Source organism: Peromyscus californicus, unplaced genomic scaffold (assembly GCF_007827085.1).
Source record: "Peromyscus californicus insignis strain IS unplaced genomic scaffold, ASM782708v3 Scaffold_1__1_contigs__length_55948999, whole genome shotgun sequence".
NCBI lineage: Eukaryota > Metazoa > Chordata > Mammalia > Rodentia > Cricetidae > Peromyscus > Peromyscus californicus.
The window spans coordinates 48,762,961-48,778,421 of record NW_026294492.1 but is presented as its reverse complement, the minus strand read 5'-3'; the positions used below and the strand labels follow the sequence as shown (position 1 = coordinate 48,778,421).

At 41.4% G+C, this 15,461-nt stretch overlaps 2 protein-coding genes across 2 annotated transcripts in view; one reads left to right on the top strand and one right to left on the bottom strand.

The window, feature by feature from the left end:
* The window catches only part of LOC128116096 (zinc finger protein 420-like), a 72,108-nt gene that overhangs the window by 40,101 nt on the left and 16,546 nt on the right, over positions 1-15,461 (bottom strand). The gene's annotated exons all lie outside the window — the stretch shown is intronic.
* LOC128115747 (zinc finger protein 883-like) lies at positions 319-14,887 on the top strand. Its single transcript, XM_052746781.1, has 4 exons — positions 319-439; positions 9,235-9,328; positions 11,826-11,952; positions 12,859-14,887. Exons 2-4 carry the CDS (start codon positions 9,236-9,238, stop codon positions 14,298-14,300), a joined length of 1,662 nt encoding a protein of 553 aa, XP_052602741.1. The 5' UTR covers positions 319-439; position 9,235; the 3' UTR covers positions 14,301-14,887.

Here is a 15,461-nt window from a genome sequence, read left to right as displayed (position 1 = left end):
AACATGGAAACGCTTCTGGGAAGGAGCCACCGGGAGCAGCAAGGGACAAAAAGCCAAGGCCTTACCTTAACTGGAAAACGAAGTAGAAGGACAGAGCCAGGTGATCCAGGACTGACTCACACGCAAAACGTAAGCCTAGAGGAGGTGACTGGAGTGAGCGCTCCTAGACGCACCAGGACCTCCTTTCATTCAGAGGTGCTCAGCTCAGACCTCCTGCTCTGGATCGCTCAGACTTAAAGGACCCGCTTCCACCCACCAACAGCCCTGCCTGCGCGCCTCGGCGTCCTGACGTCACGGTTGCACACCCTGGAGGGGGCGGGGAGAAGCAGGAGCCTGGGTCTGGACTGGAATTGAATGTTTGGCGGCTCCTGCTGAGGGAGCAGCTGTGGCACTGCTGTGTTTTCTTCTGGCAATTTTCGCACCAGGGCCTGGTGCCAAGGTAAGGTATTACCCGAGTCTCAGCCTTCTCCTGTTAAGCGATCCAGGAGTACGGCCAGGAGCTAGGGGTTGTCTGGCCAACCAGAGTTCATTCCTGGAGATGAAGACCGCGATTGTGGGGGGCAGGGGATGTAGCAGGTAAAGAACAGACCCAAAGCTGCCAACATTTGCTGTCCCTTGAATTAAGAAACAGGGTTGGGGCGACCCTCAGCAAGGTGCTTACCTAGCATATACAGAGCCCTTGATTCGATCCCTAGATCCAAGACATGATGGCACACTCCTGCAATACCACCATTTAAGGGGTGAAAGCAAGAGGTCATCCTCTTGTCCATCTTGTCTCAGAGAGAAGGAGGAGAGCGAAGTGGAGAGGGAAGACACAGGAAAATGGGGGAGGGAGAGAGACAGACAGACAGACAGAAAGACAGGAGAGAGAAGGGTAGAAAGGAAAAAACTGGCCTTTCTAGGTCTGGGTCTCAGTCTGGGTGTCTTGGCTTTAGCCTGCCTCTTGTCCTCAGTCCTAGCAGGAAGTACTGCTGTCCCTCTGAGGCCAAGAGTTCTACCTTTTCCTTGTACCAGGCCCAGACTTGGGTCTTGCTCCTCGCCAGACCCAGGCTGCTAGCCTTCTATCCTTTCCAAGTCGTTAAGCCTTAGCAGGACCCTGGGAGCTGTGCAGGTAAAATAAAACGTTTGTTTAATCAGAGAGCCTCTGAAGGCACATGGCTTCTGTCAGGGTTAAAAGAGAGAGAAAAAAAGGCAATAAAATGACAAGGGGAGGTGACAGGGAGAACAGGCATAGGAAAAAGGAAAGAGAGGGAACCTCATCAGATCACATGATACACCAGTCAGGCCTGCCACCTCCACCTCATCCTTGTGACAGACAGGTCTCTTGCAGCCTAGGAGCCCCTTGTGGTTGACTTAAGCAGGGAGCAGTCAGAGCTGTCAGTGAGAATTTGTGTCTCCTTGCTAGTCTGGCTAAGCCCAAGTCCACCCACAGAGGCTTCCTCCTACCTGGGGCCTGGACATCTCTGGGCAGCACTGACCAGAAGGAAGGAGTTGGCTAGAGGAGCAAACCTGCTCATGACCCCAGCTTATCCCTGTCATGGAAGAAAATGAGACAGAATTGAGCAGGACACAGGCAAGCAGTACAGTCCTTCTGTCCCCATGTGGTCACACAACTGCCCTTATACAAAGGAGAATATGGCTTCCAGAGCCAGGCCCAGAAACAGAAAAGGGCCATGAGGAACTCCACTGTCTGCATTGCAGAGACCACTAAATATAGTAGTTACAATCGATCCTTATTAGAATGAAAGGAACCAGGTTGGTCCTCATGATCTAATCAGGGCCCCTAGGATTAAGCCTCTAGGCCTGGTTATTTGGGGGAGTGCTAAATGGCAGGTGTATAGTGGTGGTGCCTATGGAATACTGAATTTTTATTCTTTCCTTTTTTGAGAAAATTCTCATGTCTCCCAGGCCACCCTCAAACTCACTATGTAACCCAAAATAACCTAGAACTTCTGATCCTCCTGTTTCCATCTGTCAGGTGCTGAGATTTCAGGTTGCACCAGCACACCTGACTTCTGAGATGCACTGGATCAAACTCAGGGCTTCATGAAGCATGCTAGGCAGGCAGTCTTAACAACTGAACCACATTCCTAGTCCCAAATACTGGAATGTATCTTTAGATCTGGGTATACATGTGTGCATGTATAGTCTTGCACACCTCTGCCTAGTGGCACACCTAAGAACTCTACACTTGGGCTGAAGGGCTCAGTGGTCTAGAGTGAGTCCTGCTCTTGCAGAACAGCCATGTTCAGTTCCCAACCCTCACACCAATCAGCTCACAACCACCTGTAACTCCAGGTACAATTCCATGGTATCTGATGCCCTCTTTTGACATCTGTGGGCAGATGCACTCACATACACACACCCTCCACAAACATATATACATAATTTAAAAATATCTTTAAAATCTCAACTGGATGTAGGAGCACATGCACGTGAGAGCAGAGGCAGTTGGATGTCTGTGAGTTCAAGTCAAGCCTGGTCTACACAGCAAGTTCCAGGACAGCCAGAGCTACATAGTGAGACCTGACTCAAATGAACAGAAAGAAAACCATAATAACTTTAAAATGTAAAAAATATTAAAAATAGTTACATGTAAGTTACATCTAGATTTGATGCAAGCACTGCTGTTTGGGTTTTTTGTTTGTTTGTTTGCTTGCTTTCCTCCCCCCCTTCCCCAAAACACACACACTTCTTGCAGTGCTACAGATAGAACACGGGGTCACACTTGCTAGGCAAGCTCTACCTCAGAGCTCCACTCCCAGCCCCACCTGTATACTTTCTTGGGGTCCTTCTTGATCTCAGTTAGACTCTTTGATCCCACGAGTCTTAAAGGTCCCCCTGTACTTAACGTACGTGAATATACCTGGGAGGCCCCAGTCTAACCAGTCAAACACATTGAAATGCAGGAAACAAGACACAGGAACGAAGTGACTTCCTGGAAGAGAGAACAGAGACTCAGACTTAGCATCTGTCTCTCTGGGGCACAGCCTCCTCGCTGTAAAGTAGAAGAGAGGTTTCCAGCCAAGGGCAGGGCGATCAGGCCCATGGAGATCCGGCTGGCAGAATCCTCTCCAGGTTGCATGCATTCCACCCTTGGTCCTGCTCTAGACTTTGTTCGAATCCATCCCAGGGATCCACAACAGCCTTTCTCCAGGTACACTGGTGCCTGAGATGCTGGATTTGACCTTAGCAGTCACAGCAGGGAACAGGCAATAAATACTGTGAAGTTGAAGCAGAGGTTGAGAGCCAGGACTGAGATCTGGAGAGTGAGGGAACAGATTCATTCATTCCCTGTTGTTCATGGTTGCTCTGTACAGAGACCAGAGAACACACACACACACACACACACACACACACACACACACACACACACACACACACATTGTTGTTAGGGGTTTCTACTCTTCTGGTGGGTTCTGCCACCCATTTCCCAAATAAATCACACATGGAGGCTTTTTATTAATTATGAATGCCCAACCTTTGCTTGGCTTAGTTTCTAGCCAGCTTTTTTTTTTTTTTTTAACTTATCCTGTCTTCTTGCTTCTGGGCTTTTCCCATTCTCTAACTTCGGAAAATCTTACTCTTAGTCCATGGCTTGCTGTGTAGGTGGTTGGCTGCCCCCCGAATTCCTCCTCCTTCTCTGGCTTCTAGATCTTAGCTCTCCAATCTCACTTCCTTGATGTCTCCTTCTATTTATACTCCCTGCCTGTCATCCCTACCTATCCTTTCTCCTGCCTTTCTATTGGCCAGTTCTTTATTTAACCATCAGGTGTTTTACACAGGCACAGTAACACAGCTTCACAGAGTTAAACAAATACAACATGAACAAAAGTAGCATACCATAAAATAATATTCTACTACTACACACACACACACACACACACACACACACACACACACACACACACACACCACTGGGGAAAAACGTCAGGAAAAGGCCCTGTCTCAGGTCAGGAAGGGAGGTGGTGTGAGGGTAGATACAGTAAAAGCAGGTGAGGAAGGGAGGTCAGGAAACCCCAGCCCCACATACTCTCTTAAGTAAGGCTTTGATAGAGTGGCTTTGCATATTTGTATCCCTATTGTAACATGTGTAGTCTATTTTGTATCATGGATATTTTTTGGAGTGTCTTTTGTCTCACCTGGAATGGGAACCATTTAAATCATGGACCCACTGAGCTACAAGCATTGGAATAACTCAGCTATAAGTACTCCACCCACTGAGCTAAAAGCCCTGTAATAACTCAGCTAAAAACATTCTCCTCACTGAGCTTCAAGCACTCTACACACGGAATGACAGGACCCACTGAGTCAAAAGCTCTCTACACACTGAGCTACAAGCAGCATAATAACTCAGCTACAAGCACTCTACCCACTGTGCTACAAGCACCTTGCCAAGTAGGACACAAACACAAACACCTCTCCCCTTCTCTTCCCTCTGTAGCTCCCTTTGCAACTGGAAACCAGTTTAGAGCAGAGAAATCCACCCAGTGTAGCTTTGTCCCATTCCATTCTTTATGTCCCCCGAACACTTTGGGTGTCTCTGTGCAGACTTAGGTCTTGTTAGTTCTGTCCCAGTCTAAAAAGGGAACTTCAGGTCAGCTGAGGTTTAGAGTCTCATGGACACAGTACTTGTGCTTGATCCTCACACTTTGGAATCCTGAACTTGGAAAAGCATACTTTACCTCAGTGCGCAATGTAAGTTGTTCTGATGTGTTGATATTTGCCAGAATGACTGAGCCTCTGCATGATGTGTCTGTTCTCCAAGACAGCATGGCACACATGGTCAATACATGTCCTTCTGTTCTCCAAGACAGCATGACACACATGGTCAATACATGTCCTTCTGTTCTCCAAGACAGCATGACACACATGGTCAATACATGTCCTTCTGTTCTCCAAGACAGCATGACACACATGGTCAATACATGTCCCTCTATTCTCCAAGACAACATGACACACGTGGTCAATACATGTCCTTCTGTTCTCCAAGACAGCATGACACACATGGTCAATACATGTCCTTCTGTTCTCCAAGACAGCATGACACACATGGTCAATACATGTCCCTCTGTTCTCCAAGACAGCATGACACACGTGGTCAATACATGTCCTTCTGTTCTCCAAGACAGCATGACACACATGGTCAATACATGTCCTTCTGTTCTCCACAACAGCATGACACACGTGGTCAATATATGTCCCTCTGTTCTCCAAGACAGCATGACACACGTGGTCCATACATGTCCTTTATGTGCCAGCGAGCATGAAATGAAATTTGGTCATAGAATCAGATATTATATTATAGTTAATTTCTACCAGCTAGAAAAGCTGGCAGCAGCGTTCATTGCTGAAAACACATGATTTTCCCTGGCAGGACGTTAGGAGCTGTGAGTGCAACCTTCATAGATGAAGCAGCCCTTATCCCGGTCTGTGAGCTTGATTTACTGTCACTAAACTCTGCAGTCTTGCCTTACAGAAGCCTTATGAGGAACACAGTGACCGTCTCCTACTTCAAGGCCGCAGCAGGCTTCCATGCCCTCCATCCTATAAACCATGCTCCTGAAGGGCTCCTGTGCCACCTGCCTTTCATTCAGCAACCACAGCCAGTCCGTCCTCCCATATCCATCATTTTCTTTATTCCTAATTCCATTCAGACCCCTTGTTCTTTCTTACCTCATGTTCCTGTGTGTGGAGCCGTCAACTTTTTACCACATGCACACTGACAAAAATGAAATATGGAATCAGTTCATATAAGAAAACATGGAATATTTTTCTTTCCCATTAGGCATTCATTCAATATCATTTTTACTACTACTGATTTTTATTATTAGGTTCATAATAATCTTTCATGTGTGGCAAATATAATTCCACAGCAATGCACTCCACTTTCTTGTATATCTGTTAATGGGCATTTTGGCCAATTCTGCTCCCTGACTCTTGTGAACAGTGCAGTAGTAACCCTGTGCATGCAAATCCATCTGTGGGAGGACTTTAGGAGCTGTGAGAGAGAACTAAGTTTAATGGTGGTGGGTAACGGTGTGTTTGAAATCTCCCAAATTAATTTACTCTTTTGCACAAGTTGACATTCCACCAGCAGTGAATAAGGATCTCACGTTTCCATCCCCCCATGGGCATATATTGTCATTCATTTTTGTTTCCATTGATTTTTTGAGGCAGGACCTTACTGTGTAGATCTAGCTGGCCTGCAGCTGACTAGGTAGACCAAGCTGGCATGGAATCAAAAAGATCACCTGCTTCCTGTTGAGTGTTGCTATAAAAGGCATTCCCACATTGCCTGGCTATGTCATGGCTTTTCTAAGAATTAGCCATTCTTATCAGTGTGAGAAGCACTAAAAGTTGGTTTTAACTTTGTCATTTCATGGCTAAGGATGAAGAGAACTATAAAACATATAGTTCTGGGTGTTTGTAGAGATGGCTCAGCCATTAAGAACACTTGTTCTTGCAGAAATGTGGATTCCTTCACAGCTACAATGTGATGGCTCAGTTTTCTGTAACTCTTTGTCCAGGGGATTAGATTCTCTCTCTTCTGTCCTCTGTGGATTCCAGATACTCATGGGGTGCACAGTCATATGTGCAGGACAAACATGCATACACATCAGATAAAAAGTACTTATTTTAAACATTAAAAAATCTTTATACATAGACATGCTTGTGCTTATATGTGCTTGTTTTTGTGAATTCTGTGTCTAATTTTTGGGCATGCCATTTTATATCAAACAGTTTAGATTTGATGTGTTTATATTGAGCTGTCCTTTGCTGTGTCTATGTATGAACCCATAGTGTGAAGAAAAGCCCCTGCTATTTATTTTTCTCTCTTAGCTGCCATTCATTCTTCTTATACTGCTCTGACCTTCCCAGCTTTTGACTCCACGGAATCCCTTTGTCAGTTGTGCTGGATATTTCCTGTGCTCCTGGAATCTCTTTCAGACAGTATTTACTTATTTTTGAATCATTAAGAATTAAATCAGTTACATTCAGTAGACACAGGCCCATGCTCTTCCCCATGCCTCAAAGCTCTAAAAAATGACCTAAAAAAAAAAGAAAAGAAAAAAACAGAATTTAACCAGGTTTTCCCTTTAGGATTTTCATCATATCCAGTTTTCCAGGCATGTCTTTGATTCAGTTTGAATTGATTTCTTTGTAGGAAAAAAAAATGGCTCTGAATTCATTCATCTACACATGGACAATTATTTTGCCAGCACAGAATGTTCATTGGGCTCTGTCTTTTCCTGGGTTTGTCTTGACAAGTTTGTCCTAAATGAGGTTCTTTCAGTTTGCATTTATTTCTTGGCTGTGTTCCATTCCCTTTTCTACATTTCTCTTCATGCACAGGACCATGATGTTTGTGTCCCTGGGGCTCTGTGATATGATTTTTTAAGTCAGGTACTGTGATACTCCCAGGAATACAATTTCTTAGGGTTAATTTTGGTATTTGTGATTTTCTTGTTTCCATATGCTTCTGTGAAGAATGTCAGTTTTGGATATTGGGTATTCCATCAATTCTGTCTTCTGCTATTAGTAATACAACCTTTAACTATTTGGTTTTCTGTCACAGGGTGTTATATTTGCATATCCCATCCCCCACCCCCGTGCCATAAATATTTCCTCATAGAAGTAATTTACCTCATTACACAGGCTTATTTGTAGATCTTGTTGAAGCAAACCAAACGGGTAAATTTTCTAATTAATTTCTAATATTGTTGTTATTGATAATAATTTTTTGTGTTAGTTTTTTATTTTTCAGTAATATTCAAAGCACTTATCAATTCTGCGAGTTTCCCATGGTGTCTGTGGGAAGTTCTGTGTGTGATCACATCATCATTAAAAAGGAATTCAGTGTCTTCCTTTCCTGTAGCTCCTTTTTAGTCTTTGTCTTATTCAAAATTCTCTAGGACACTCATGCAGTGGTTCTCAACCTGTAGGTTACAACCTCTTTAGTGGGCAAACGGTCCTTTCATGGGGGTTGCCTAAAACCATCTGTCTTAGTTAGTTAGGGTTTCTGTTTCTGTGAAGAGACACCATGACCATGGCAAGTCTTATAAAGGAAAACTGTAGTCTGCTTACAGTTCAGAGGTTCAGTCCATTATCATCATGGTGGGACATAGTGTCGAGCAGGCAGACATGGTGCTGGAGAAGTAGATGAGAGTCCTACATCTTGCAGGCAACAGAAAGTGGTCTGTAACACTGGTCAGTCTCTTAAGCATGTATGAGACCTCAAAGCCTGCCTTCACATTGACACACTTACTCCAATAAAACCACACCTACTCGAACAAGGCCACACCTCTTAATAGTGCCACTCCCTTTGGGGGTCATTTTCTCTCAAACCACCACACCTACAGAAAACACAGATATTTACATTACAATTCATAACAATAGCAAAAGTGCAGTTATGAAATAGCAAGGAAAATAATTTTTTCACTGTGGGGGTCAGCACAACATAAGTAAATATATTAAAGGGTCACAGCATTAGGAAGGTTGAGAACCACTGCTCTTATGGCTCTGGATTAAATAAGAACTGAGAGGTCATGCACCTCCCTCCCCTCACTGTGTTCCTGCTAATGCTGTTCATTTTTATCTCCTTCTTGTAATGTTGGCCTAGATGTGAAACGTGCATTTTACTCTATGGCTATGTTCCATTTCTTCCTAGTTCCTTTAGGAGTTTATCACAAAATCTTGGTTTTCATTACAGCTGGACTGTATTTGCTACATGTATTTTTGTTTCTGTGTTTTGTTTTTTGAAAATGTATTTTGGTTTTGCAAAATTACTGGCTGTATTTTTCCCCTCTACTTGGAAATAGTGTTTTTTTTTTTTTGAAATGTAGTCAATTACTCCCAAGCTTCCTCTATTCTATTCTTTGTGTTAAATTTCTTATGTCCTAGGTTCTCGTGGATAATTTCTCTGTGATTTTTCTACACATAGTTTGCCTCTAATACGACCTAGAGTTCTACCTGAGTGAGTGATCTGTGTTATGTCATTTATTTCTTCAAGTGTACTTCCTTCTTGATGAACTGTAGGAGCCAACGTTTCTGTGTACAGTGATATGGTTATTTTCTTTCAGCACTCTAAGTATATCCTCCCATGCTCACCTCTTCATAGGAATGTGGACAGGACCTGTGGTATCATTATAGTATTGGGGCCTTTGATCTGGTTCAGTATTGTCCATACAATTATATTAACTTTAGGTTTGTGTTTTTCACACCTTGATTTAGAATGTCAACAGGAGTTTTGGCTTTTGCTTGTGAGACAGAAATTCAGAGTAAAGCCACAAAGGGAATGGCCGCATCACCAGTAAATGCTCACCAGGTCAGTTTTGTGTTTGTATTATTTGGAATACATTTGAATCCATGCAATCCTTTATTCTTTGTCTCTGATAAACTTATCTAAAATGCTTATTACCTATGATTGTTTTTCTTTTTCAGTTCTTTAAAGATTACATCTTTAAATCTTGACAACCACATAGCATAGACGTGTCTCATTGTATACTCCCAGTCCATTACTATTAGGACATAAATTTACATGGCCTTAAGTCTGTGTTGTGATGTCATTGTTTTAACAGCTGAGTAAGGAAACTGGGGGCAGCATCAGGAAAACCCACAGAAAGCACTAGTCTGGCTCATAGGAACTCACAGAGTCTGAACCATCAACCAAGGAGCCTGTATGGGACCAACCTAGACCCTATTCATTTATGTGACAGCAGTGTGGCTTGGTCTGTATGTGGGACTCCAGTAAATAGGAGGAGGGGCTGTCCCTGGTGCTTTGAGAACCTGGCTCTTGAGAACTTGTTCCTCATGCTAAATTGCCCATCCTGAATACAGGGGGTGCTGCTTGGTCTTATGGCAGGTTGATATGCCATGCTTTGCTGAAGTCCATAGGAGGCCTGCCCTTTCTGAGTGATTACAGAGGAGATGTGGATTGAGTAGAGGATGGAAGACAGGAGGGAGGAGGGACTGGAAGAAGAGGAAAGGGAGGGGAGGTTGTAGTTGAGGTGTAAAATAAATAAATAACTTTAAAAATAGGGCAGTTCTGAAAGAGATTCCACTGTAAATGATCATCAAAGAAATATATTGATGCCTAGTTCCTGCAGAGGATAGACTTGTGTTCCTTCTACATTAGTGAGGAAGTAAAGACCTAGGTGTAGTTGGAGAGCTTTTCTCTGCCATGTCCCATCAAGTCCTGCCAGTCCCGGAGTCCACTTACAAAATAAACACACAGACGCTTACATTATTTAAACTGCTTGGCCATTAGCTCAGGCCTATCATTGTCTAGCTCTTACTCTTATATTTAGCCCATTTCTATTAACCTATACTTTGCCACGTGGCTTGTGGCTTACCGGTACTTTACATCTTCCTTGTCCTGGCGACGGCTCCAGGCAGTCTCTTCCTCTCTCTCCTTTTACTTCCCAGAATTCTCTTCTCTGTTTGTCCCGCCTATACTTTCTGCCTGGCTACTGGCCAATCAGTGTTTTATTTATGTAGAGCAGCTGTGGGACTTGCGGGTGACAGAGATTTGTCCTGACTGTAGGCCAGGCAGGAAAACTCTAACTACACTTAGGTGCCATGCAGGTTGCATTTTGGGGAGGGCCAGGTTCCCAGAACCAGGCTTATCAATATGGACATACAAATACATGCATCTTTTACTGGTATCACCAAACAATCTATGGAGAAGTAGACAGAAGAGAGACTCACTCTATTGAATCTTAATACTAAATAGTTCAGCACCATAGAGAGCATAGATGATGGAAGGAATAAGTAACTTGCTCTGTCTTAAAAACGATGTTTCTTTCAAAAGATGCAGATTGCAGTATACTGTTTCTCTCTTTGCTACCACAAGGTGGTGATGTGCCTGTGGGGTTTTTACACTTGAAATGTATTTGACTCAGGGAAGCTGCTGCTCATGTCATTCTTTGGATTCCAATGATCAGTGTTAATATCTCAATAGACAGATCAGTATTTTCTCTTTTTACTTTGTTTTATGTTTCAGACAGAGTACCATTGTGTAAGCAATGCCAAGTATATTGCAGTATGTGGAATATGTCTATATTGCATCATGTGAGATATATCTGTAAGAATTTTCTAGAAATTGTTGACTTGGAGCTCTTCATAAACCATCAATTTTTAGATATAAATGAATGCCCTTAATGATGCTGCTGAAGGCTCTCCCACCTTATGTTTAGAATAGAGTCACATGAGGCCCAGCTGCAGCTGGTATTAATCCAGTTTCCATATTTGAGAAGGTTAACAACTGTAGCATTTGCAAGTACAGTTTGCACATTGTAATGTTTCCAACTGAGATGAGACACCCTTTTCCTGTTTCATAGCCACATACCCTTCATAAAGGTACATCCCTGCATCTAGACCTCAAATATTTAATGTTTACTAGAGTTTATAAGTCATCCTGTTTTTATGAGAAAGGAAACACAATAGAGTATGAGTATTCTAGAAAGTATCATTTTTAATTAGCTTTCTTTTTATGTTTGGGGTATATTTCCCTCAATGTATATATGAGTGCTATGTGTGACTCCTGCATGTTGAGTTCGGAAGAAAGCATTGTATCCCATGGAACTTGAGTCAGAATCAGTTGTGTGATAAAATGTGGATTCTGAGTCTGGAACATGTGTCCTCTAGAACAGCAGCCAGTGCTCTTAACTGCTGAACCATCTTGGCAGAACATACAAAAGTTTTGTCTTTAAATAATTGTCATGCCTCATCTAAATCACAAAACTGTCTTTTCTTGGGTGTCTTTTACCTAGGAAAGCATTTTGTCCAGAAAAACATGGGAAATGGATAATTTTCCATTACAGGGTCTATTGACATTCAGGGATGTGGTTGTGGACTTTACTCAAGAGGAATGGGAATGTCTGGAGTCTTCTTGGAAGGCTTTATACATCGATGTGATGCTGGAGAATTACAACAATCTAGTCTTTGTAGGTAAGAATGCTTTTCTTGTTGAATTCCTTATGTATCCTTTGTAATTACCTACTTTGTACATGTGTAAACTTCTAAACTATAATAAGGGAAATTATAGTAATAAACATAACTTTTCCATGGGCTGTCATTTTCCTATGTTAACTGCAAGAATAACCAATATGCTAGACTGCATGATCTCTCTAGCTCTGTTTTCTAGTTTTTAATGAGAACTTGAAAGTTTAAAGGAAATTGAATATTCAGAGCAAGGAAAGGCATTGGAGTATATTTAGTAATTAGAATATTTTGATTTCACAATTGAATTGAACTATTCCCTTAATTCTGATGTTTACAAAAATGAAAATGTTTTAAAATAGTGAAAGAGATGTTTGTGGTGAGCATATTGTTGTTTTAGTTTGTTTTATTTATATCATTTGAGATATGGCTTCTAATATTTAGTCCTGACACAATATGATTTTAATCTAATGCTAGGGAGGCTGAAGCAAGAGTATCAGATGAGTGTTCCAGGTCAGATGGAGCTCCTTAGTGAGTTCATTTCTGACCACGGCTACACAGTGTGTCAAAACCATAAACAACCAAAAGACAGAGGAACAATCCGAATAGGATCCTTCATGGATCTCTGTTCTCTAAGTACACAATTGCCTAATCATCTATTTGTCTCACCTTCTGCAAGGTATGCAGTTTAGATAGGGAGAAGAAAACTATCAGCTGTCCTTGTGGGTGACTGGAGATTGCAGTGGTTCTTCGGAGCATTCATTTAATGACAGTGTAACACAGAAGACCTGTGCTGAATTCACTATTTTTGAGACTTGCTAGTTTACCTGTTTTAGAAATTTATGCAGAAATCAGTTATTGAATCTCTTACTCAGGCATCAATATCTATCAACCTTATTTGTGTTCTTTTTCCAGAGAAACATCACATATGTGAAAAAAATGAAAAGTTCTTAGATCAAGACTCAAAGCACATTGGCTATCAGTCTGTGAATATCCAAAAGAAGCCTAATAAATGTAATAAACTTGGCAAAATGGTCCATGAATCATCCCAATGTACACTTTATAACACAAATGATACTACAGAAAACTGCAATGAGTATGGTTGGGTCTACCACAAGGATGCCTCTATTGAATCATCAAACCTAAACAGTCATAAAAGTCTGAACAGTGGAGAAGAACCCTGTAAATGTAAAGACTGTGGGAAATGTACCAACACTAGTCAAAATCACAGAAAGAACACAGAAAAGAAAGAACACAAAAATACAGAGAATGATATAACATTTGACTCTAAACATAAACTCACATTGAAACAATTCCATAGTAGAGAGGAACAACACCAATGTAGGACATGTGGACAGTGCTTCCTGACCCACTCGAGCCTCAGTAGACAACAGAGAAATCATTTTGGATCAAAATCCTACAATTGTGAACAATGTGGCAATTGCTTTTCTCAGTTGTATCAGGTTAAAAAACATTTCAAAACCCATACTGGAGAGAAACCTTACAAATATAGTGATTGTGAAAATTCCTTCACCAGTGTCTCATGTCTTAGAAATCATCAAAGAATTCACACAGGAGAAAAATCTTACAAATGCAGAGAATGTGAGAAAACCTTTACCTGTAGCTCACATCTTAGAAGACATCAGAGACTTCATACAGGAGAAAAACCTTACAAATGTAGTGAATGTGGCAAATCCTTTACTTTTGGCTCAAGTCTTAGAGAACATCAGAGAATCCATACAGGAGAGAAACCTTACAAATGTATTGAGTGTGAGAAATCATTTAAACATGGCTCAAGTCTTAGAACACATCAAAGAATTCACACAGGAGACAAGCCTTACAAATGTAGTGAATGTGAGAAATCTTTTACATGTGGTTCAACATTCAGAAACCATCAGAGATTTCATACAGGAGAAATTCCTTATAAATGTAGTGAATGTCAGAAATCTTTTACATGTGTCTCAACACTTAGAAACCATCAGAGATTTCATAGAGAAGAAATTCTTTTCAAATGTAGTGAATGTGAGAAATCCTTTATATCTGGCTCAAATCTTAGAAGACATTACAGGATTCATACAGGGCAAAAGCCTTATAAATGTAATGAATGTGAGAAATCATTCCCATTTGTCTCCACTCTTAAAAAACATCAAAACACTCATACAGGAGAGAAACCTTATAAATGTAAAGAATGTGAGAAATCCTTTACATATAGTTCACATCTTAGAAGACACCAGAGAATTCACACAGGAGAAAAACCTTACAAATGTAGTGAATGTGACAAAGTCTTTACTCGTCTCTCAGGTCTAAGAGAACATAAGAAAATTCACACAAGAGAGAAAATTTTTAACAGTAAGTAATATAGCATACCTTTTATTCAAAGCTCTGTTCTAGAGACCACTGCAGGCTTCATTGTAGATAATTATGAACATGAGAAACCATGAAAGTCTTAGATAATATCAAGAGTTTATATTGAGTAATACTCTGAACATTGGACAATCTAGGAATATTTTCATTAAAACATCTTACTATTTTAGCCTCAACTATTGCACAATGAATAGAAAATGTAAAAGTATGAATAATAGCCTGTTTTTGCAGCCATTTCCTGGAGACTGAAACATTTCAAATGGAGAAGAACCTGAGTAAATGGGTAAAAATAAGTAGCTTTAGGAAGTATTAAAAAGTGAAAGAATTCTCTCTGCTTAACTCACATGAAGAAACTTCAACAAGTCATGCTGCTTAGATGAGGCTCTGACAAACTGGTCACCAAGAAAGGATGTCCTTCAGCCTGTAGCTATGCGTGCAAGTGTGCAGTGTGCTATGGCTGTCCAGTTTTCCTAAGCTGTATCCCATGAAACTTTGGAGTTACCTTATGGAAACTCTGTGAGTCCCTTTTTTCCACATATTCCTGTAACTAACCTGAATAAAGCTCATTGATTCAACAAGATGGACTTCAGTGGTGTTGATACTTGGTTCTGGGTGAGTAGATGTATATTGTGTTGCACCTCCATAGGAAGTCTATCATACAGCATGTGCTGAACCTATTAATTCTTCCTCCAAACCTGTTTTACACCAGAAAATTGATGTTAGAGAGAAGGGATTTAAATATCTACGTTATATTCGATTCAGAAAAGCTACCTTTCCCAGAATGCATTTCTCTTATATCAGCCCGCTGTGATGAGCTACCTTTCCGACTCCATTTCCCATTAGTCTTTTTGGGTCTGGGAGTCAACTTGCAAGTTAACTTTTACCAGACTTGCTTTTTTCTTCACTACGGGAGTTTTCTTGAGTCAAAAGATTTTTGTTCTCCCTGAGCTCAGATTAATAGGTGTTTTTTGTTGTTTTTGTTGTTGTTGTTGTTGTTTTTTCCATCTGATACTGGCCTAGGAACAGAATTACACCTGCCTTGTGAGTATGCATAGAGGCAGGCATCCCTGATACCGAAATTCCCTTAGGGGCTTGTTCATTTGCCCCCGCCAGTCAGTGAAAAGGAACAAAAGCACTTAAAGCAAAGCTTTCCT